The sequence below is a fragment of the Columba livia genome, chromosome 2 (genome assembly GCF_036013475.1).
Source record: "Columba livia isolate bColLiv1 breed racing homer chromosome 2, bColLiv1.pat.W.v2, whole genome shotgun sequence".
Classification (NCBI taxonomy): domain Eukaryota; kingdom Metazoa; phylum Chordata; class Aves; order Columbiformes; family Columbidae; genus Columba; species Columba livia.
The window spans coordinates 94,861,747-94,886,223 of record NC_088603.1 but is presented as its reverse complement, the minus strand read 5'-3'; the positions used below and the strand labels follow the sequence as shown (position 1 = coordinate 94,886,223).

The window sequence follows — 24,477 nt, the reverse complement described above, 5'->3', positions numbered from 1 at the left end:
GCTGGTCAGTGTTGCAGGTCCCTGCTGTGGGACCAGAGGACAGTCCCTGCAGCAACATTAAGAGGAGTGGGTATCTGTTGTTAGACCAGTCCAAGCAGATGGAAAAAAAAAATATAAGCTTTTGAGTTCGCAGGCCCCCCAGTCCTGATTTGGTCTCTTTTCCTCCGTATCAATTTGAATATTTCTACTATATGTCCTTACATTTTACACAATTTCTTGTCAGGTTTGATAAAATAAATAAAGGTTAAAAAAGAGAATAACGAAGAATCTATGCACAATCTGAAGTATCAGATTCGTAAATATTTGTAGTGCTATATAATTTCTAAAATCTGTTGCATCATAGCTATGTAACCAGAGTACAAAAAGCTCAGCAGAACAGCCACTACCTGTACCCAGCTATGTAACCTGTATCTGTGTATCTCATTATCCAATGAAACTACACTGTGCATTCTCATGAGCATTTAAATATATTACTTGTGGCAAAGTTTACATTGCTTTAAATATATTTTGCAGAGGAAAAAATAAAGCTTACCTTCCCACTGAATTATGGGATACTGTTGAGAGCATTTACGACTACAGAAAACCACCCCAAACCATAAGCTTCATAGCACCTGTCCAACAACTCATATGAATCTTGATGTGGTTTACTAACAGTACCTGTTAGCTGAAAAGACCACCTCACTCATCTGTGAGGTGGCATGGCATAGCAAGTACACCCTTCACAGAAATGGTATAGGACAGGAATGACAGAAAACATGCATTTCATATTCATTTAAAGAATTTATGATGCAACAAGAGTTGCAGCAGATAGAGCTGATGTGATTCCCTACATTCTTGCTTATCAAGACTACCACTTGTCAAAAAAAAGTGCCTATACTCTGTGATCAGAACCCCAAATTAGAAAAAATAAAGTACTTGAAACAGCCCTCCACGCCTTATTGAATCGGTACAGGAGCTCAGTGACACCAGCACTGGTTCCTGCAGTACCTCGACATTTGTGATTGTAAAGTTCTTCCATACAAGAAATGGCTCAGTGTGACCTTGCTCAGCTTAAAAGGAAAAAGAAAAAAATCTTGAACAGAATGAGGCATTGCTGCATGCCATCAGACAGCTATCAAATCATTCCTCTGCCAGCCAGTAACTCACATTTTGTTTAGTGCCTGTGTCAGTGAGAGATTGCCATCCATAATAAAGTGAGAGGGATAGCAGAATTTTGCAGCACCCATGGATCTGAAATAAAGTGCAAGTCATACCAATTTTTCAGTTGGAAGATACCATCTCACTATATCACATTTGTGTCAGGTGGAGGAACTCAATCATCCAGATGTAGGTGGATAACTCTCTTCAGCCACCCAGTATGATCCTGATAATGTCCCCCACTTCCATATCATATCTGGTCTGCCCTCAAAGCCTTCATTGAGCTTATTTCCTTCAAAAGCACATCATAAAAAGTGGAAGCTGCTATTCTCTTTATTTTCTTCTCATAATTGAAAAAGAACAAAACCTGAAAATGCAAGCTCAAAAGCACAGCTATGAAGGAGTCAGTCCAAGTTAAAAACACAACAAAAGTGAAATGACCGGAAACCTGCCCCCCATCTCCCTCGGAACTGAAGGCTCCCAGGCTGGAAATTTTCTCAGAGAACAGTCATCTTTCAAACTGGGAGATTCCTATTTCTTTAACCTCTATCTGTGGCATTGCATCTATTTCCTCAGGGCTCTGGCAGACACTAGAGCTGGACCTTGCATGGCTTGTGCCTGCTTGGCTGGGCTGCTCCTCAGCCAGGATGGGCTAACTGGGAACCTGGAAGTGGTGGCAAAGCCATCTCCCAGTGCTGAACCTTCACAGCCTCCCTAGCTCCTGGCACCCTATGGTCACCAGCTTCTCAAGGCAAGTAAATCTGACAGCTCAGAGATCTACCAAACCTCTGGGGAAAAATGTATCAAAATTCTTCTTTTCTGGTTTCTAAACAAAATGTGAAACCTGCCAACTTTCACAGTAAGCACAATGAGTCTGTGAGATGGCTCCTCACTCGGTAATGACTATCACAGTTAGTTTTTGTCAAAAAGGCAACATCTCAATTGCTTCTGTCACCATCCCTTTATCTCCTCCTTTCTAGAGCTGAGCAATTTCTTCACGACTGTTTGCAAATGAAAAGAAATTCCATCAAACTTTTCTTTTTTATTTGGAGAAGATCTGACCACTGAGCTCTGCCTGGTCCTTATTCCAGCACTTAACTACCATGTGCTTCCAGTGGATCATTCATATTTTTACCCAAAGCCAGAGCTGCCCCACTCACCAGTGAACTTAGAGCTGTATTTCTTGGGTCTCCAGTCTGGAAATGACTACTCTAAAATGCCCTTTCTTGCAACTCCAGTGGTCTGCCTGCATTAGTGCCATTTTTTAGCAACTCTCTTCTCCCTCTACAGTGAATATCGTTTGTGCAATTACCTACTTAGCTTGTAAATTCACCATCAGGCTGCTAGAAAGTCAACTTTGATTAGGAAGGTTGTCAAAGCAGAGTGACACAAGGCTGAAGAGTGACTACACAGAGAACACTCCTCCAGATCTTTCTGTTTTTCTATCTGGCTGCATTTTGAGATTTTTTATGAAATTAGAAAAGCATTACAGGGCTCCCATGTCTTCCTAGCCCTGCTTATCCCCAGCTATGGAGCTGTAGGGTACAAGGGCTTCACGTTGAAAGTAAAAAACAACAAAACAGAAAAGGCCCAGCTGTACATCTTGCGGTGTCAGGAGTGATACACAGAACCTAGCAATGACAGCTAGTATAAAGAGAAGAAAAGCTGTAATTTATCAATTATTCTGAGTGTGTTGATGGACTGAGGCTGTGGACACTGGAAGAAGGATACTGGGCAGGTTGGGGGGATCTGATTGGTAACAACCTTCCTGGGTTTCAGTTGTGCTGATGAGGAAGGGATTCATGTTTAGAATCAGCTTCTACAAGAGCTGTACTCAAACCATAACAGGAGTGAAAAGGAACTAGCGTGTAAAAAGGAATATTGTATGTTAATCTTCAACATAGCATGGGTGTGGATAACCAGCTATTCATGGAATTGTTTTAAAGTAGACTAAACTAAGACTTGGGACTAATTACCTTTTAAGAGTCCTTGTCACCTTCTGGTTAGTGGGGTTTTACAGTGCATGAGCTCTTGGGACAGAGATATGCTCTCTGTGGCTACGTGTAAGAAATACAAAAAAACCCCTCAAACCAGCAGTCTGACTTATACATCTTATGTTATTCTGTTTGAAGGTAGCTGTGATAACCAGAGCTGGGCTGGACACTGGCTGTTCTGGAATTTTCAATTTTTTAAATGGCTGAAGAAATCTCCAACAAAAAGATGGGTATGAAAAATAACATTTGGTAGCTAGCTCATTTGCAATTTCTGCAACAGTACTTTATTTTGCCTCCAAACTGTTACAGTTAACTCATTTTATTGACAGGAATAATAATAGGAAACCTGATTATGAGAAACATTTTTCTTTAACAACATTCTTTTAAATATACCAGAAGTCATTAAAACTAAATACAGATGCTTTAGAATATATAACCAGAGTACCTGATTGGCAGTGTGTGCCAATATCCTTTTGCTAAGATCCAGATGAAGTGTCCAGACTACCCTCTAAAATCTACCCAGGTAAATACACATAAAATCCACCTGGAAGCCTGAAGTTCAGATTTCTTTGCCTATTTTTGGCTACAGCACTTTTAGAAGTCAACATGGTGTAGCATGGTGGGGTAGGGATCTGAGTGTTCAACATTTGTATGAGAAACACAGTTTTATTTCCACTGGGTACTTGTTTTGGTGGGAAACGGCACAAATTATTTCTGTTAATGATTCCCTCAGCATTTTTCAGGATAAGACCCTAAGCAGAACGTATTTTTCATGTAGCGAGCAGAGAAACTGCTCTCTCCAGATCTTCATGGATTGGAGGGTATGGTACCCTACACAAAGCTGCCTCTTAAATGAGAAGAAACAGAGATTGGTAGAAGATGGATAGGAGATAAAGGTGAGAAGGAGATGACAACAGATGGTCTTAAAATAGGGCTGGAAAGAATTACTTGTGTGGTTCTGCAGGATTCAACCTCATACTCATTATTATCTCATTAATAACTGGTAAAAAAATAAATAGCATTCTTATAAAATACATCACACCACAAAACCAGGGTACTTTATCAACGTGTTGAAAGATTGGAATATCACAGAGAAAGATGTGAAAACTTGTGAAGGATTGGAGAAATATAAGTGGGATCAATATTTGCAGATTTTTTTTTTAAAGTAATTTGTCCGGGGGCTGACAGGAATTTCTGCTGAGACTGAAGAGGTTCCCATGGAAAACACTCGAGCAGGAGCTCGTGACACTTGCCAGGCACAACAAGGTTGTGTGCAAAACGTGACAACAGTAGGAGATGAGGCATTTCCAGCAGCGGCAGAGATATGTTAGTGCGATAGTCAGGATAAGGGACTGTTAGTGCCATTAAATAGAGCCCTTGTGGAACTTCATTTGCAACCTGTCCACAATTAACACACACATTTAACATAAACTGTAACTGGAAAAAGGTAGAAAGGGACTACTAGAGACTCAAGAGGGCTGGGGAATGCATCCTCTGAAAGACTGAGCTTGGCTTATTTACTCTGGCAAAAGCACATGTGTGAGGAGATAAAACTGGTTTCTGAAACTGTGCCTAAGAGGGGAATCCTCAGGGATGGAAAGGCAAGAATTATTTAAAGTAATGGCTGGTGCTGGCACAAAACCAAAGCTGTATCATTAACTGTTCATGAAAAAATTCAGCTAAGGAGTGAAACTCAGGTGTCTAATTATCAGAGAACTGAGGTTGTGGATCAGATATGAGGAAAAATAAATAAATCTAATTAGTTTTTTTATCATACTGTGAAGGAGGCTGTAAGACATATTGCTTATGCTAGAAGACAACTGCATGTGATGACCCACAAGCTCTCTCCTAGTCCTGTTACTGTAAATGTGAACAAGCACCATAGGTAAATCAAAGCACACACTGACATTTCCCACCACCAGCATCCCCCAGCGGTATGGGAAGATGTGAACACTGACCTCTGGTCTAATCTTTGATGGAGAGACACAGCCCCTTTCTCCTGCTAAAGGTGATTCAGTCAACTGATCTGCAGGCTCTTCCTTTAGGAGAAGATAAATTGCTTCCTGCAGGGGCCTCTGTCTCTCCACAGAGGATGAGAGAGATGCCTGAACTGGACATCTGATTTGCAAAGGCAGAGGGAGTTTAAATCCTCTCCTGAATGAACAGGGTTTGTGTTCTGTAGTCTGCGGCCTTTTCTGTGAGGTTTCCCCTTAGAGCCGTGACCGTACCTAGTCACAGTAGGTCCCTGGAACTTGAGGAGAACCCAGAACTTTAGGTATGTATCTGCACAGAACTATAATTCTACAGTAAACTGAGCGCTCTCTTGCCTCACTCTTAGTGCCTTTATTTTAATTGATTTTAAAAGACAACCTTTAAATATGGTAATTGTAATAATATAGTTTGCTTTTAAAATAAAAAGTTTCTAGTTGAGGGAATTATATATTCATTTTGACACATATAAAATCTATATCAATACCAAATGGAATAATATAAAAACAGAGCTACAAGTTAGGCAATTATTCTTTTCAAATCAAACCCACAATGGGACGAGAAATTTTCCAAGACATTTTTCCTACCATTTGTGCACATTACTAGAAGCAAATGTTTTTCCCTGAAGCCTCCAAAAAGCAAAAGAAATGATCAAACAGCTTGTAAAATGACCCATTATTTTTCTTCAGCATAACTGCCAAAATCATTTATGAAAATACAACCACTTTCACTGCTATTAAATAGAACATTAAACAAATCATATTTAACATGAAAGCAAACATGAGAAAATTTAAGCAGTGTTTGTATTTCAACTTGAAGAGAGAAACCCCCCATATTTTATTTGCTTACCTCTTCAAATTTTAGTGCAATCATAGAAAAAGCTTTAAAAATTGCATCTGTTGGGCCTGTTATTGTCACAATTCTCTCTGGACAGGAGCCTTCTGAAATATTGATTCGAGCACCACTCTGTCAAAAAGAACAAATATTTTCCAAATTTATGCCTCCCAGGAAACAAACTAAGTAGGCTTAGGGACATAGTTTGGGGAAGGATATCTTGAGGCATCTTATTCCCTCCCTCACAACTGCAGCCCAAACATCATATAATTTCAGTATTAACTGATCATACTCCAAAAATTCATCTAGCTGCGGGAAGCCGAATTCTGTCTGGGTAAATACTTATATAGTCTTCATTGCAGTATGCAAATAGTGCCTCTGTAACTCTAAGTTGCAAATAGTTGCATAATCAAGTCTTTTCCCTTCCCTTTTGCAGAGTTAACCTAAGAAGGACCAGAGCTGCAGAATTTCAGACAAGGTTGTTGTCTCCAAGGGGCATCAACATCTCCCAGGAAAGACACATGTCTGTGCTTTGGAGACCCAAAGGCAGGGCTTCATCTGTGTAACTGGGGCATTGCTTTGCATTGTTGAGAAGTTTCCTTATAAATGTGTCTCATGTGAAGGCAGTCAGATAATACGCACTGAACAACCCTTTAAAGGAGTAGTGGCAGGACAGGCAACAGCAATGGTGTGATCTCCTTAAGGCAAGGAGCCTGTTGGAAGCAGTTAGGAGACAAGCCAGCATGGCTCTCAGATGTACTTAGTCACACTTATGCCACTGTGGCAGTGCAGAGAAAACCCCTAAACTAGAGGTAAATATATTTAAGAGGATGTTGGTGTAGACAATGCTAAAAGCCAGCTCAAGTAAGACTCATCCTACGCTTCCCCTGAGGTTTCAGGCATGGAAATATGTTAATACAGTCTAAACAAGTCACTTGAGCCTCAACTCATCCATGGGCACTGACTTTCTTGAGGATCTGTGTCTGTAGAAAATGTGAGATAATCTGGGTTAATTTGGCTTTGCCTTCAAGGTTATCACAAATCAGCTGATGTGCTGTGTGTCTGAAAGGTCGTTCCACTGTGGATTGGTGGTGGCCAAAATTCACAGATGTCACTCCTCTGATAGATGACTGGTCAAAGCAGAGCTACGGCAATTGAAACATTATGTGGTTGCCTCCATAGCTGTGTAGGAGGTTAACAGCTGCAGGGCACAGAAGTGAGATTTTTGTACTTTTCTTTAGGCCTGAAGCTGTTTCTGACAGTTCCCTGATGACAGGGCATGACAGAGTTGCATTTCATTCCATAAAGATGGCATGCAACTTGACACATCTGTCAGGAAAGTAAAAATAAGTTTATGTTTTGCTTTTAAAGAAGTACAGAGGATGTTAATAATTTAAAGGAAGACTGAGTTAACATCACTTGGAGACACAGCCTCCTAGTCTTGTGCTGATATAGAGATGCCCATGATCATAACTAGTAGTTAAACTACGATGTGTTTAATCAACTGGCAGGATTACCTAGTATATTTGAAACATTTTTTCTTATATTTTTTTTAAGTCTTAGTAAAAGCACTCAAGTGTGAAAACATGGCTGAAAGCTCTTATCATCAAAAAAGGAGCTCTGAACTCAGTCAACCTGACAATGACCTCCCTACTGTGTTTAGTTAAAGATGCATGGCAGCAATTTTCTTTACTACAAATATTTTGAGATTTCTCTGCCACAGACTTTCTGTCAGTGTATAAAACAGTAAAGTAGTTGACATAGTAATGTACTGCAGATCTACCAGAACCAAACTGACTTTCTTGAGGCATCCTCTACACACTTCACACTCCTAAAGTTTCAACCAGTTGGATTTGTCTTTGTCTTTTGACTTATGCTTTTAGCACTTGCTTCAAAGAAGGAAAATTACACGCATCTCCAGGTAAGATGTGTTGCCTTGCAGGACAAGTGTGGGTCTACAACCTCTACCTGTGCAAAATCCTCTGAAGACGGAGCAGGTTGCTGTGCAGTAGGGAAAGAAGCTGCAGACGCTGGGGAGACTGAGGTTTATGTGGTGCCGTGTTTTAGTTATCCTTTTTGTGCTTACAGCATTTTCAAAGGATGTTAATGACAGGTGTGCAGGTCTACCCTGTTTACATCCTACTCAACTGTTAAACAATAAAAAGTTAAGGCTTTGCCAAGACATAACAGAGGGATGCTCTGGCTTATGCAAGTCTGGCTCCAGCTCTGCTGAAGCTTGTGTCTATTCTCAAATTTCACATAGCATCTGATTTTGGAAGCTCTCTACCAGGAGGCCAAGCCATGTGCGGGGCCAATGTTGGTATGCTAAAGAAAGATCCCATGGTTTAGATGCACAGAAACATGCTGGCTAAGCTGTTCCTGAGATAAGAGAGCAGCAGGCATATTGCTAGGGGAATGGAAGACTCCAGACTGCTGTGGCAAGAGGCAGTTTACATTAACAACGTTTAATGCTAGTGCATTTAAATACCACCACTTGGAAAGAGTGGTGAAGGTAAATTAAATGCCCACTTGATGGCAGTGTCGGTCTGCAAACGCTGAATTTCCCTGTTCTCTAAACTGGAAAGAAAGACGGGTAAAGACATCAAGGCTTGTCTTACCTCCTCCCTCATCTTCTTAACTGTCTCACCTTTCTGTTAAAGAAACAGAAAAAAAGTTAGCCTGGGTTGAAGAAGTGAACTGATATACAACATTTTGACATGAAAATAAAGAAAGTAGTTTTCCTGACCTTTCCGATAATGCTTCCAACCTCCTGCAACAAAAAGAAAAAAAGACACTGTGAATGATATGATTCACTATGGAAGAGCATTGGGTTCACTCCTAAGCTATTTCACTATCACTTCTTTCAAACCTGCAATGTGAAGTGTAGCCCACTTCCATTGTAGCTGTATACAAATATGGCATGTTAGAAACAAAGGGATGGACTGAAAATGCAGCTTTGCCACTTACTGATTGTGCACGAAAAACACCGTTAACAGGAACTGATCCTGTGGTTACAGATCAATCCTGCTACTACAAACAGAGATAAACCCCTATCAGGGAATGAAAAGTTTGAAAATGATAGAGCTGCATAACCTGATAGAAAAAATGGGATATAATGCAAGCATCAAAATAATTGCTGATCTCTCTGAAGACAGGTGTTTACCCTCTTTACACCATGTAATATCTAGAGCTGAATTTCCATGCTACTGAGTGTTATTGTGTAAACACCTGGTGGCATGTCTTAATCTCCCTGTTAAGTACTTACAGAACAATAATTGCTAATCACTTTTTAGGGACTTGGGAATTGCTACTGGGCTCCCGCAATTTTCCATGAAGGGACAGAAAATACTGAGAAATGTCACCGAGAACATACAGCAGTAGAACCATTTGGCAGTTCTGGCAATATCCCAAGGGTTAAAAGCTTGGTGCATAAAACCAACAGATAACAAAAATAAAGCTAATAATTTTAAAATGAATAATCTGGGCATGTTACATAAATCATGCAGGTATGACATCAGACTGGAAATCATCTGATGGAGAGGAGACCAACTAAAGGGAAACAAATTCCCCTCCTATACTCATATTGTGAAACCTACTTCAACGGTTAAAGACTGTCTCACATGGTTGATCTGTCCCAGACATACAATATACAGTTCCCCCCAACTCCCCTCGCCTAGATACTTAAGTCTGACCCATCCTGAAACACAGTCCAAAGACTAAGATTTAAGAAATTGTCCTCCATTGCTCTACCCAACGATGGGCTCATGACAAAGTGGTACTAACTTAACTTTGCAGTAGAGGGCTACCTGCAGCTACCTTGAGAGACCTTCTCACCAGAAGGTTATTTATAAGCTCATAATCTGAAACTGCTTGTGCTTACAACTCCTCACATCCTGCTCGCAAAATGTAAAGACATCTCAGTGAGAAGACGACCTGTCTCAATGAAGAACCTTGGCATATGGTTCTCTGTGAATCTGCACATAACACCAGGCTGGGAGCATGGTCAATACACTGCTGGACAAGGCTGCTATTTGCCTTCATCTACACAGGCTGGAGAAATGGGCCGAGAGAAACCTCAGGAAGTAGAACAGAAGTCAAATGAAAAGTCCTGTGTCTGGGATGAAACAAGACCATGCAGCACGATGAGCTGGGCAAAAACTTGCTAAGTACAAACTGGCTTTGCAAAAAAAAGTTCTGAGGGTCTCAATGTGTAACTCCAACATAAGTATATGAGTGCACCAGCAGTGCATCCCTGATGAAAGTGTATTAGTGAGAGTGTAGCCAGCAGGCTGTGGCAAATGATTTTTACCTTCTCCTTGTGCTTGTGAGACCATGTCTGGCTAATAGTTTCTTGTTTTGGGTTCCTAGTAGAAGACAGACAAGGACACACAGAATAGAATCCGGTGCAGGACCACAAAAATGATCAGGGGACTGGAGCACAGGAGAGGCTGAGAGAACTGCATTTGTTCACCCTTAGGAAGAGAAGACTTGGAGGGACCTTATTGCTGTGTGCCATAAGGAAAGGTAAGCTGAAGCCAAACTCCAGAAAGCACAAGATGCAACAAAGGTGAGTTGCAACAAGCAGCTCAAAATGAGGAAAAAAAATTTTAACATGCGGATGGGTGAACATTGGAGCAGGTACCCAAAGAAGCAGTGGAGTCTCCATCCTTGGAGGTGTTCAAACCCAGTCTGGGGAAGGCCCTGAGCAACCTGGTCCAACAGGATTTGCTTGATTCAGGTGGTCAGACTGGAGACTTTTGGAATTCCTTCTAAACCCTCCATGAGCCTGTGATTCTTCAAGCATGGCCTTATGTCAATGCCTAACTAGCCACAAAATTCCTCAACCCAGTGAGGTCCATTTCAGGTTTATTTTCAAACTTTACTTCTTCTGTTTTCCATTTCATTTTTTAATTTCCCTTCCAAGATAGGATTCTGCTCTCTTGTACATGCTGACTAGAGAACAGATATTGATATTGCAATTTCAATTGCAAATCTTCCAGAGATAGTCATTGCAAATCTTCCAGAGATATCTGCCTTGCAGACCTATAGTTCTGCTAGCTGATGTACAGTGGACCCTTACACATCACACAGCTGTGTGACTTGTGACTGTTGTTGCTAAAGCTTCTTGTGTCCATCTGGGACTGTGAGACATTGGTCCATCTGTGCATACAATGCAAAGAAGGAGCTCTGTGAGATGAATGAATGAAGTGGACTCACTGCGGCTTTGTATGTTGTGACCGAATTATCCTGGGTCCCTCCATGTGTGGGTTTAGGTCACGTCTTTCCCTGTGGCTGAGCTGGCCACACCAGCTTGTTGATGTAGGATCCCTAATGAGGTGCAGGTTTTTGTTAGCAGTGACACATTCAGGACACCTATTCCACTAAATGTTTAAGATCTTACTAAGTTTTATATGATCACTGCAACTCTGCCAAACTGTCTGTAGCTGTTTAATGGGATTAAGCGATACAGGGAGTAAGAGTCTCAATGGTGATAAGCCTTGAGAACCCTCATGTCTAGTAGTTCCTGTCTGCCCACTCAGCACATTCAGCAGTTTTACCTTGAAAACTTTTTCCATTCTTCTCAGTCCCAGCTTTCAGAAATAATTATTTTTTTTAAGAGATTCTTAGGAGGTAGAAGGACCTTTTGCTATGGGTTAGCATATTGTGTTTTAACTGCTATGGGCAAGCAATTATATTTCAGTCCATGGTATAATTTCAGTTTCTGTATATCTGAAGTTTCAGTAGAAGCTGTAGGCCTGGTCTTGAACTTGCAAGGCTCTGCCAGTACACACTTAGTATAAAATCTGTCCAAATCCATTTGATCATCCTGAGTCTTAATGACAGATGTTGTTCTTTTAGAAATGTATGGATGGGTCATGGCTAGTAAGTACAAAACTATCTTCCTTGGAAATAGGGAAAAGTACTTCTGGTTTGGAAACAGAAAAGCAATATGCGTAGCCCTAGTGAAAAACCAGAAAGACAGTCTGTTTAAAACATGGAATTTGGGAGTATTTAAACAAACAGAGTAGAGCATAAAATATCAGGATTCTCAAGCTGCTTGTTCTGCTGAAGTCTGTGGGAGTTTTGCTATTGTTTTCAGTGGGGACAGGAATTCTATCTGACTATTCATCACCTTGTTATTACCAAAAAGTACAAGCTGCCGAAGAACTGAGAGAATGATTAGTGTGACTCTCACTGAGAAAAAATATTTCAATGAGACTGGTGACCACTTCCTTGGAACATGCTAGTAAATGTCACTTCAAGAAAGGCAGTGGTAAAAAAGGGGATGCTTGCTTTCATGCTGAAATGTTGCATATAGTATTATTTACACATCTCATTCACATGAATAAGATGAATTTTACTCTTAATGAACATTTGGGGAACAGGGAGCCCATCACAGGGCAGAAAGCTATTTCTGCAGTTTTTGCATCACCTGTGGTCACCTGAGGGCAAGACAGCACCAGCAGAACAAAAGGTGGCACCAGAGAAGTCTGTGAGCCAAGGCTTTTGCAGGGCTCTTGATGGTTCAAATGACTAAAAAAAAGATATAAAATAGTCTCTAGGAGAAAGCTATTTCCTAATCAATTATCTGGTGTGCCCTTTGAATAACGAGAAAGAAATCAGTCATGTTAAGAAAACAAGAGACTTAACAAATGTTAACAAACCTTGGTATAAAGCTTAACCGTTGATCTGTAAACATGAGTGAAATTCCATCATTTTTCTAAGTGTGAGGCTAGTTTAATAATTACTGTGGCCCAAGAAATCAAAAAATCCCCAGCTAGTTATTCCAAGAGCATATAAAAGCACAGGTCTTGCTCTGTTAACACAGCCCATGCAGATTCTATTACCAATGCTACAAAGTGAATGGAACACTAACATCACAGGAGCCCTGAGATAAAGCCACATCTAGAAGTAAACAAATTTAAGAAATAATATAAGAATATATACTTTCACTATGAAGCATCTGACAAAGCACACGTCCTAAATCCTGCAATTCAATCAGGCAACGCATTGCTTGCATATGCCTGCCTGCTTACTGTGACCATTAACAAGGTAGAACCAGTATGACTGGACTCTACAAACAAAAAAGCCTGCTAGAAAAGCATTGGAAGGAAAGAAATACAGCTTTCCATGGTGGAGAAGCACATCTGTCATGAGACAAGGAGAAATCCTGGTGACAACGAACAACATCTGTGTTGATAAAGTTTTCTAGGCCAGCACTAGTTGTCTTTCTGCCATCCATGAAGAGGCATAAAATAACACAACTCTCTCTCTTTGCCTTGTTCTGAGGATAGAGTTGCTGATACTGTATAAGTTCATCAAGATGCTTACATGGAAGACCTCAGGAATGTGTTCCATAAAGATGTTCTGAACAATGTGTTTGTATGGAGCACATGAGGCATTGGCATTTTTCAAAGGCTGAGAAAAAGTCTTAGTTTTGGGAAACATGACTTAATGTGTCTACCTCATGGAATGAATGGCTGCCTTGGATAAACTGAGAGTCTGATTTGTGTTCTAGGATTTTGTAGGATTAGCGTCACTGACATGAGTGCTAGGAGATGCTTCAGTAGTCACTGTCTGATGCTAACAGCTCTAATTCAATTAGACACGGCAGTCCGAGCCCTTGCTGAGACCAATCTCATGCTACCAAATGTCGTAGTGTATGAGGAAACCTTCAAATTATGGTCCTTCTGATGGAGATGCCAGTGCTACAAATCTTCTGTAGGTCTATCTACCAATTTTTGGGCAGCTGTGCCAATGGGCATTTCCCATTTGCTTTTTGATAGCAGATGGATAAGCAATTTACACCTCCTAGTGCGCCCCTCTCCTCCCTCCCCCAACAAACAAACCAACCAAAAACTGGACAAAAGGAGACTGAGAAGAGACCTTATCACTGTCTACAACTACCTGAAAGGAGGTTGTAGCATGGAGTAACAAGTGACAAGTGATAGGATCAGAGGAAATGTCCTCAAGAGAAGGTTCAGATTGGATATTATGAAACATTTCTTCATGTAAAGAGTTGTCAGGCATTGGAACAGGCTGCCCAGGGAAGTGGTGGAGTCACCATCCCTGGAGGTGTTTAAAAAATGCACAGATGAGGGATGTGGTTTAGTGCTAGAGTTAGATGGTGGTGGTAGTTGAGGATCTTAAGGATCTCTTCCAACCAAAATTATTCTATGATTTTGTGATGTGTCCCTCTGCTTGTGATGCTGAAACAGCAGCACTGAGCAGGGTGTGTGCCTTCTGCAGTCTCAGCTGATTAAAAAGTGTGGACTGATGAGGAGATTCTGTTTGACAGAAGTGGGAAAATTCAGCTATGGAGATTGCTTTGAGGACATACAGTGCCCAGGGGCTGGGGGAAAAGACTTCTGTCCTTTCCGTTGATTTTTAGGCTAGTTGATTTTAGATTAGTGAGGCTAGAGAGGAGATTCATCTCGCATTGTGTATTTGGACGCAGAGCTTTGTTCCAGGACTAGAGCTCTTAGGTACCACAGTAATGCAAACAAACAAAACAAGAACTATAACAGCAATAGGCAGGACAGTCAATCCTCATAATACCCTGACAGTGTTCTTGGAAACTAGAAAGAGCAGAACAAACGTTAACCTGGTTGGCATTTTACAGCTTGGATTAAATTACTGAAAAGGTGATTCTTAAAGCTACTTTGTTGTATGCTATATTTTAATAAGTAAAAAATTAAGGGAAAAAATGGGCAAGAAGAAGGACATTACCTTCAAGAAAAATTATTTCTGTCCTTGGTTTACAATCTTTCATCGGGCAATTAAGTAGGCACAGAAAAGTGGCCATTAAAAGAAATCCCTGGCGCTAAAACTATACTATCTACACTGATGCAAATGGCAATTTTCTCCATGATACATGTCTGTATTTCACAGAATGGTTAGGATTAGGATTGGAAGGGACGTCTGGAGATCATCTAGTCATCTAGCTGTTAAATGTGAGCAATCACCTTACTAAGTCTATTTTTTTCTTTTTCTGGTAAAAAATTCTATATGTGTGATCATAAAACAGTCACCAACATGTCTGAAAGTCACCACTGAAGCTGGATGCAAGTCCGCTGTAACTAGTCCTTCCAGTGCCACAAGGCACCCACTGATCCTGCTGAAAGCACTGGCAGATGAAGTTCCTCACGGCATCTAAAATTAAGACAGTAGTACTGCTAGTTTAGTGCCTAAAAATCAAGGCGCTCAGAGGGTTTTGTGCAAACCTGAACATTTGACCGCAGGTACAGGTTTCTAGGTCACTACTGCTGAAAGGATGATAAACATGTCATTGAGCAGATGGTATCAGGTAAAGAAAAGCTCCACTCAGTCATCATATCTTTCCTCCATCAGTGCAGATTATATATTCTACATGTGCTGCTCTTCCTAAGACATGTTTAAAATATGCTAAGAAGACTTCCAGAATCTCATAAAAATCCCAGTACCAGGATTTTCTCTTGGGATTCCCTTATTAAGATTTATTTTCAAAAATATTTTTTATCCCATTATTTCCAGCCACAAGCACTTTTATGAGAATGTCTGAAGAAAGCTAGACACAGTCTCCTCAGCCTCCTAAAACTTTCTTATTTTTCTGCAAATTCCCCCCCTGCTCAGTCTTCAACATCACTCAGATGCATGGTGCCTGCTGCTGAGCACAGAACCGCAGGTGTGATTTTTCCACAAGAACAGTAAGGTAATTACTGTTTCTTTGCCCCATGATGCACCAGTACTATACATCCAAAACTGCATATGTTTTTGCTGCAATAGCATTCCTCTCCAACTCAGCATATCCCAAATGTGTCACTCTCTAGACACTGCCACTTCTGACGCCTTTCAGCCTTCTTTCCAGATTTCCTTCTCTCACTGAACACATATCTTCTAAATCACCTTTCCCAGTTAATTGCCTCAGGTCTCTAATTTACACCTCTCAGTATCTGGCAAGACCCCTTCTTCCCTGCCAGTTTTCCCTTCCCTCCTTCATTCTACCTGTAAACTGTTTCCTTGTTCTTGCTAACCACCTGACTTCATTAAGCCATTTGGTTTTCTATTTCTGAACTCCTTCCCCTTTCTCTAAAAGACTCTTCAGATTCAATATATTAATATATTCTACTTTGGTTTCTTGCAAACTTCACTGCACCCAATATAGTTTCACCAATGCACACCTTTGTACAGTGCATTTGAAAATGATGCTTTTTTTCATCTGCAGGTTTGTACTGAAGGAAGGAAGCAAACTCCTCCTGTGCCACCACTATGAGATGGAGACCAAAGTGGATTTGTGACCCTGCTGCCCTTTCCATGCTGGCACATTTGAACATTTTCTCATGTTCCACCTCATGGACCCAGCTTTCAAATCTCCATTAAGCTGCTCTCCTGAAATTTAACATCTTTCTACCGACACAGTCACTTTACCATCAACATCTAAAATTAACTTTTAAGGATAAGTCTCTAGGGTCTTTGTCAGCCTGTCAACACCAGCTGTGTACTAACCCAAATGAGCCCAAAATCATGTAATCATTATCCACTCTACTCAAAGTAGGTGGTTTTTCAGGAGTTATTTCTTTCTGGGCAGGAACCGACCAAAACTAGAACAAGAACACTGCAGATGTCAAATACTAAGGTACGTTGGCAGAGACCTGTGGGCAATGCTATGATTTTCCAGAGTCTTCCAACCTCATTACCTGTGGCAGTAAGCATGAAAAACAACAAGCCACAAGTCATGGGAATAAAATTTCAGAGAAACATGTAGCAAGGAATGGTAAGAGAGAAACATCGAGCCCCATCAAAGACCCTGTAACATGTAGATGAGCAAAAGAGGTTTGATTTTGACAAAAATTAAAAAAGGAAGAAAAAGTGAAAGGCACACTTCTTTTGGAGCTTGAGCTCTCTGCCTCTCCTTACACAGGGCTCTGATAGCTGGGGACTGTTTGCCCATGCATGTACATATGCTCAATTTGTGTTTCATAAGCCCTTCAAAAATGTTGAACTGATCTGGGTAAATGTTACCATTTTTGTCTTCGCTGGAAGCAGAAATCTTGCAGTCCTTGCAATATTCAAATCCTGCCAAGAAACTCTACTCCTAAAGCACACAAAGGTAATAAAATGTCTGTACCAATTCACATCTCTGCCCTATACAGTGATTTTACTTATTTTACTTCAAGAGACAGCAGGAACTGGATGGAAAATGCAGAAGTAGGGCAATGTAAACAGCCCCATTCCATATTCCTTCTTCTTTACTGAAATGCATGTAGCTGTTTTATCACTTAATGTGGTGTCTCTTTCTCATTAATAAAAGATGAAAATGCATCTCTGCATTATTTCATATACTCTACATATCAAATTCCTGCACATCCTTCAAAAGGGTCTTCAGTCCTTGCCCTCTCCAGAGCAGCATTCAGGTAACTCAGTCAAAAAAGTCCTGGGCAGCAGAGGCTGCAGTGCCATGGCAACTTTATGGGATATTTTCATTTTCATCTAACTTGTCCTTAAAAACCTCCAGCGATGGATGCTGCAGCATGCCTCCTTTCTTCCTCACACATCTGTACAAGAAGATTTTCCTAATTTTGCTTTTAAAATTCCCTGCAAAAGGAGACAGTTGTTTCTCTCTGGATGTGAAGAACATCTGAGCTGTCCTTGCAGCAGACTCCCTAACACCTGCCCTCTAATTCATCACAAGAAAGTATGAGAAACATTTTGTGTTGCTCCTGGTTTCTCCTCAGGGCTTTCACACTATCATAATGTTTTCACTGATGTAACATGGCGCAAGATGAAAATTAGGCCTTTCATCTTACATCATCTAACACTTTCTGAAGCCCTGGCTCAGAAGGCTACCTGAGACCCTGGAAACATTTACCCTGAGGTTAATCTTTTATACGTCAGAGTGGCTGGCTTTGTACTGGGCCTGCACAAGGCTTTTTGCTGCTTCCACAGATAAAACACTTGCTGCCCTCCCTTAACATCTGCCTTGAGAAAACCAAAGCTTTTCCTCATTGCCAGCCAGCTGCTCCCAAATCTTATTAGGGTGTGGAGGAGCAACTGAGCTGGTCCTCCAAGTGGCCTTCCCAGCCTCTTTGGTAGGAATCTGCACAAAGCATCATGGGAGCTCAGCTGGACCTACAGCCACCTTTTTTCCCCCAAAGCAAGATAACGCAAAGAAACTGATGAGAGGTGTCCTACCTGCAGTGAGGCCCTGGCCCTGGGTACCTGTAGAGTTCAGGACTGTTCCCAACCATTTTCCTTTCACCAGACACTAATGTTGTCTTTGATTTTTTGCCACATGCTTTGGTTTTTGTTGATAAAGACGTTCTTTTATTCCCTACTCCCTTACACAGGTCTGTCCATTCATACAAATCCTGATTTTTCTGTCTGCAGGTACGTAATTTAGCTTAATTGCATAATTAAGCTGTCGATCCTTGACTTAAAGCCCATATATGAATCACATGAAAAGTGCACACTGAAAATTTCCTAAGTCTCCAGGTTTTACAGCCAAGAAAACTAAGCTCAGTAGCACAAGTTATGGACTTTCCATCAGAATGAATGCAAATATCACAAAGTACATAGACCTTCCCTATGCAAAGGTACACTGGTAACAGAGGTTTAGAGACGGAATTAAGGTTAGTTGGGATAGACCCTCATAATTCCATGAAACGCACTAATAGATAACTAACTCTCAAATGTTCTTACTTTAAAATTATCTAACTGAATCCAGTGTGATACTGTTTTTAAAAACAAGCTTTTAATTCCATTCTTCTCTTCCAAGTTATGACCAGTTATTTACAGCCCAAGCTCTGCTTCAGTTAATTGTTTTGTCTAGAAATACTAATTAGAGATCAGCAATTTCCACCTATGTCATTACCACAATATATCTTAAGAAAGAGCCTAGAAATATGTTTCTTCTTCCTTTTCAGAGGCACATACAGCTTTCAGAGTGACCTTCTCACACTGAGTACATATTGACTCAGACATCCTTCATTCCTCTATATTAGCATTTCTAAATCACAGAAATGACATCAAAGAAACCATAAGGGTCTGACTTTTATCACCAAAATAAATTCTGACTTAATGTACACTTTTCAGTACTTAGGAACAATAAGATACATAATTAGAGCACAGTAGAGTTAGCAGTATACCCCTCGAGCCTTGTTAACTGAGGATGCATGGTATATTCCCACTTAAAATTTGAACTTTGTAGCTTTTATGGGTTTAATTTAGACCCTTGCGACTACATATGTATTGAAGATTGGACACATAGCATCTGTTACTGTTAAAAGTGGATGCACACACAATCATTCATGTTCAAGGCAGAAAATCAGCTTTTTCTAATTTCATTTCTGATGACTATATCTTTTGTTTCAAAAAAGCCCCTAGCCCATGGTTTAACTCAAATGTCCAGAAAATGACAAATGTTTGATTTTTGCTTTAATGGCATGGCTCTGAAAGAAGAAGAGCAAAGCACACCTAAGCACATGGGAACTGGACTGAAACCAGTAGGACTATTCATACCCACCAGGATAAGGATGCGTTCTAATGCTTCTCTGGACTGGGACCAGAACCAGGTAGATTCAGTCTCTAAGACCTAATTTTAAGTGCAGATGTGCACAGATTTTAAGTGGGTTTGGTAAGAGAGGCTGTAATTAAATTTGTTTGACAGATTCCTATTTAAGATGCAGATTTGACACACCAGATGCCTGCCTGAAGCTGAATATTTCAGGGGGGGGTGGAAATTCAAACAAAGTATTTGGACCATTTCTGAGAAAATTTATAATTTGACCTCACATAACCTAACTTCTGTTTTAAGTGACAATCGTAAACTGTACCCCATCATACTTCTTAGCAGCTCCATAAGTAAAATACATGGGGAGATACTTTTGTCTTCTATTTGTGCTATGAGTATATCACATATATTCACGCCATAGGTTAAAAGCACGCACTTTTAAAATATGTAAATGCATTTTTAGTTATTAAATTAAATTCTAGGATTAGATTTATAGATAAAAATTTGATCTCCAGAATTATATTTATATATTCACTGTCCCTTGTTAAGAAGGAGACAAAACCATCTGCTTTATATAACATTCATTCATTAAGCCTAAAAATGCTTAGCATTGCCTGATGCAAATAATACAAACGTAGCTATAAAACGTGTTTTTTAATTAAAAGCCTATTTTGTGATCTGGCAATGTGAAATAAACAGCCATCAGACTGTTAAGTCTGACAGTACTGAATTGGGTCTTTGTCTATGGCACAGATTTCACAGTTATATGCGTGCTTAAGTGCTGCATTGGACAGAAAAAATATGACAATCAACCTTCCAAAACAAACCCACAGGGGACCTGGACAAATACTTGGTATATCAGAGGGTTCACTCTAATAAGATGCTACATCAGAATAACGACGAACAGAAAGAGACAGTATCTCTGTGGCAACTACTTCACACAAATTAATGTTCTGGTGTCTTAAAAAAACCCCCGCGAAATCCAGCAAATGATGAGAAAGGCAACTCATATGCAGGTCAGCCTTATGCAAGGGTCTGCTTAATTTGACTAACTATCAATGAAATAACTCTTTTTTTTTTTTTTTTCTGCTGGATCTGCTCAAAATGGGTTCACTACAAGCTGTGTTTGTTCCAATGAACTCAGGCTGCAATGCAAACTTAAGTATGATGCCTTGAAGAGTGGGGGTGATATTTTGGTCATGGCAATGGTGCTTTTGACCATAGGAGCAGGAGCAGACCCTCTGTCAATGTTTCATCAGGCTCGGATGGTGAGTTCACACACTCGCTCAATACACAGGCAACCTCTGTGGCAACAGTGAATGCTTCACCTTGCCATGCATGAGAAGGCGTATGGTAAGCGTGACATTGAGACCTCCTTCAGTCGCTTTTGTGTCCTTCGTGTTCATCCTGGCCTTGTATCTTCAACACTTGAAAGCAGCTTCGTTTTTCTTTTTCTTTTTCTATTCACTTAACCTGTAAAACGAGAGAGAGAGAAAAGTGGCTGAAAAAAAAAAGTGGCTGAAGCTGCTCTGAACTGAGAATATTATGTTGTACAAACGAATTAACATTCTTCCCTTTGATTTTCTGGGCTACAGGTCAGTGTTGAGAAGGTTCCTTTGATTATTTTCCATCCCCGACCAACTCTTTAGCCCTTCACCAGGTACAAGATAAACTTCCTTTTGAAATCATAAAAGTTCTTTAAACTTCTGGTATTTTGAAGCTGAAAGTCCAGAGCACAACAGAGTGAAATACACTGTTTTCTTCAGAACAGCACTTTCTCTGTTAACCCTTATGGTATGTATATGCCATACATATCTGCATATTTACACGTGCCTGGTGCTGTTTTTATTTCTCTTCCTCTTACTACCTCTTCTTGCTCTTGCAGAAGAGATGTTTTTGTTTTCTTTTCAGCTAGAGAGAAATTAATTCTGAGCCTAAACACTGATGCCTGCCAGCAACAGCAGATGACATATTTTCAAAGACATCTGAGTAACTAAGAGCCACTTGGTGTTGTAAATCTGGGCACTGTCTGACTCTGTTTTTGTCTACCAGACCCAGAGGTGGATCAGTCCCTCAAAGGCCAAAACTGAGATTCAGCCCTAAGTAGAAGGAAGATTTTTCTTAATTCCTAATGACAAATTGCAGATTTTTCAGTCATTTACAAAGCCATAAATATCCGAAAATGCTAATGAAAGCTGCAAGGGTTGGATTTGAAGGGATAAACAAGATGCATTATAAGTTTGTTAATGCAAGGACATTTATCAGCACAAACAAAAATGGGAACAGAAAGGAGTATTACCAAGGGCAGGCAAATTCTACAGTAGAAAAGGCTTAGAGACTCCTTACTAATTTTTGCCCTTTTTAGGCTTATCTGATAGAGCACAAAACCCTTAAACAGACATCACACCTCTCAGTAACCATCTCTTGTTAATGACAACCTTCTTAGCTTCACATATTGGAACTTCCCAAAAATTTGGCTAGCTTGGTCACTGGCTAATGAGCACCCCTAGGGATAACAGTTTTGTGACTCAGAGCCTACAGCGGTGTCTCACCAGGATGACAGGCTATTGACCCCTTGTGGAGACAGCTGAGATATGGGACCAAACTACTGGAGAGACCTATCAGATCGTTCCCGTAAAAACCTAGGAGGTAGTATCATACAGACTGTTTCATCAACTGATTATGATCCATCTTAACAGCCACTAAGCACTGTTATATTAAACCAAAGAAAAGCCCATCTTAGCTGAGCATGTTATCTGTGAGAGAAGTCAACAGCAATGGTTAAAGAAAGAGCACAAGCAACATGTATGGAGTCATTTCTGGTAGACTTGCTGAGCCACCAGTAATCAGGAGTTCAAGGTCTTCTGAGAGATTGTACCAGACCAGCATTTTCGATAGCCATTGGTGGGACCAATCCTCCATTAATTGGTCTAATCCATAGATGTCAAACTCATTTTCACTGGCGGCCACATCAGCTTCACAGTTGCCTTCAAAGGGCCGAATGTAATTTTTGGATACAACTGTGAGGCTGATGTGGCCACTGGTGAAAATGAGTTTGACATCCTTGACCTATCCAGATGGAGAAAAGCAGGAGAGAAGCAAGGTGCCTGAGTGATGTGCCAGTCCCTTCCGTGAAGAGGGAGGAGAAGAGGAGATTATGGTTGTTCCTAGACTAAGGAAGGGAATGGTCCCATGGTGGTCACCTGCTCCTTGCTGCTTGCTGAGGGAAATGTTTTGTCTCTGACAGCCCAAGCATTTTCAACTCAACTCTGTCAAAAAAAAAAAAAACAACCAAAACCACAAAACAAACCAACTGCCAAACAGGCTCACTTTGGTACATAAACAGTAGAATACATCTCGGCATTCTAGACTTTATAGGAGTAACACTGGCCATATGAGATCTCTAGAAACCCATAGTAGCTTAGGGCATGCTTGAAAATTTCACATAATGGATATGTTTCAAGTAGAAGCAAGGTATTTAAGACCCATGAATCAAAATTTAGTGATGAAAATATGGCTCTGTTTCTAATAAAACGTATTCCCATGTGGGAAAAATAATATATACAGGTCTACAGTTGCCATGGCCTTTTACTGCTGTGACGCTAGAGCAGTATGCTCACTTTTGGTAATGTTTTGGAGGAAAGCCTTTTCCCAGACAACAAAGCAACTCCCACCCAAGCCTGACCTTTTCTAAGATAAAATCGAGGAAAAAAAAGAAGTGTATTTTTAGCTAAAACTTTTTTTTTTTTTTTTAAACCACAGATGTTAAAAATAAAATTCCACCATGAAAATATTGCTAAAAGTATCACTGCCACCTAATTTTTTTGCAGGACTTTGTCTTTGCCTCTCCTCCCAACAAGCTCAAACTCTGGCACCTGGTACTGAGAAGCAGAACAGATGTCTGGGGGAGGGCTGAGAGCATGTGTGCCTCCAAAGAGTTAGGCAGCTGTGTGAGATACAAAAGGAATGAATTCAAAAAGTCATCTATACATGATAAGGAAGAATATGTGAAGGCTATACATATACCATGAGGAGAGATTTCTGTCCTCGTTTCAGCTTGGATAGAGTTAATTTTCTTCCTAGTAGTGGGTACAGTGCTGTGTTTTGGATATAATGATGATAAGACACTTATTGTTTAGCTGATGCTAAGCAGCCAAGGACTTTTCAGCTTCTCATGCTGTACCAGGTACATAAGAAGCTGGGAGGGGACACAGCCAGGACAGCTGACCTGAACTGGGCAACGGGATGTTACATACCATATGATGTCATGATCGGTATGTATTTGGAGGGAAGAAGATGGAAGGGAAGGATGTTCAGAGTGACGGTGTTTGTCTTCCCAAGTAACCATTACGCATGATGGAGCCCAACTGTCCAGGAGATGGCTGAACACCTGCCTGACCATGGGAAGGAGTGAATGAATTCCTTGTTTTGCTTTGCCTGCATGCATGGCTTTTGCTTTACCTATTAAAATGTTTTTATCTCAACCCATGAGAACACTTTTACTCTTCTAATTCTCTCCCTCATCGCACCAGGAGGGAGTGAGTGAGCAGTTGCGTGGGGCTTAGTTGCCAGCTGGGATTAAACCACAACGAATTCTTACTATGCCACATCATTTACAACTGCTCCAGTTCTTCTGAGAGACCAAGTGTTCTGGTAAAAAATATACAGCTTTATAAGTAAACTTACAGAAATGTTACTTATCTAGGTATTTCAGTTTTAAAGACAGATTAGAATAAAATGCTTTGTTATATTTTATTATTTTTAACTAATGAAAACATTTTTTTTCCCACAGACATCACCACAAACATATGCTGGTCTAGATCCCTCTGTGCATGGAGATGTCAGATTATGGCACAAGGAAGAGAATGGTTCCCTCTTCAAAGCCTTCTACCCGCCAGCAATACATCCATGAATTTATAAACCTACTGCTGTAATATACGAGCCACATAATGAATATTTAATCAGCAGAATAATTTCCCCCTCCTTTGCACAATCTGCATTTTGAACAATTTGGTAGGTTTCAGGCTTATGTGC

The 24,477-nt window shown here is 40.4% G+C and overlaps 1 protein-coding gene across 47 annotated transcripts in view; it reads right to left on the bottom strand.

Annotated features, from left to right (window-relative positions):
- The window catches only part of LOC102098626 (poly(rC)-binding protein 3), a 524,682-nt gene that overhangs the window by 46,710 nt on the left and 453,495 nt on the right, over nucleotides 1-24,477 (bottom strand). For all 47 annotated transcript variants that reach the window (XM_065052857.1, XM_065052853.1, XM_065052855.1 and 44 more), the window contains 4 exons: nucleotides 20,772-20,916; nucleotides 8,701-8,724; nucleotides 8,573-8,605; nucleotides 5,970-6,086 (listed from right to left, as the gene is read on the bottom strand). In XM_065052857.1, coding sequence (XP_064908929.1) covers nucleotides 5,970-6,086; nucleotides 8,573-8,605; nucleotides 8,701-8,724; nucleotides 20,772-20,849 — 252 coding nt within the window. In that variant the 5' untranslated portion in view covers nucleotides 20,850-20,916. The remainder of the gene's footprint in view (nucleotides 1-5,969; nucleotides 6,087-8,572; nucleotides 8,606-8,700; nucleotides 8,725-20,771; nucleotides 20,917-24,477) is intronic.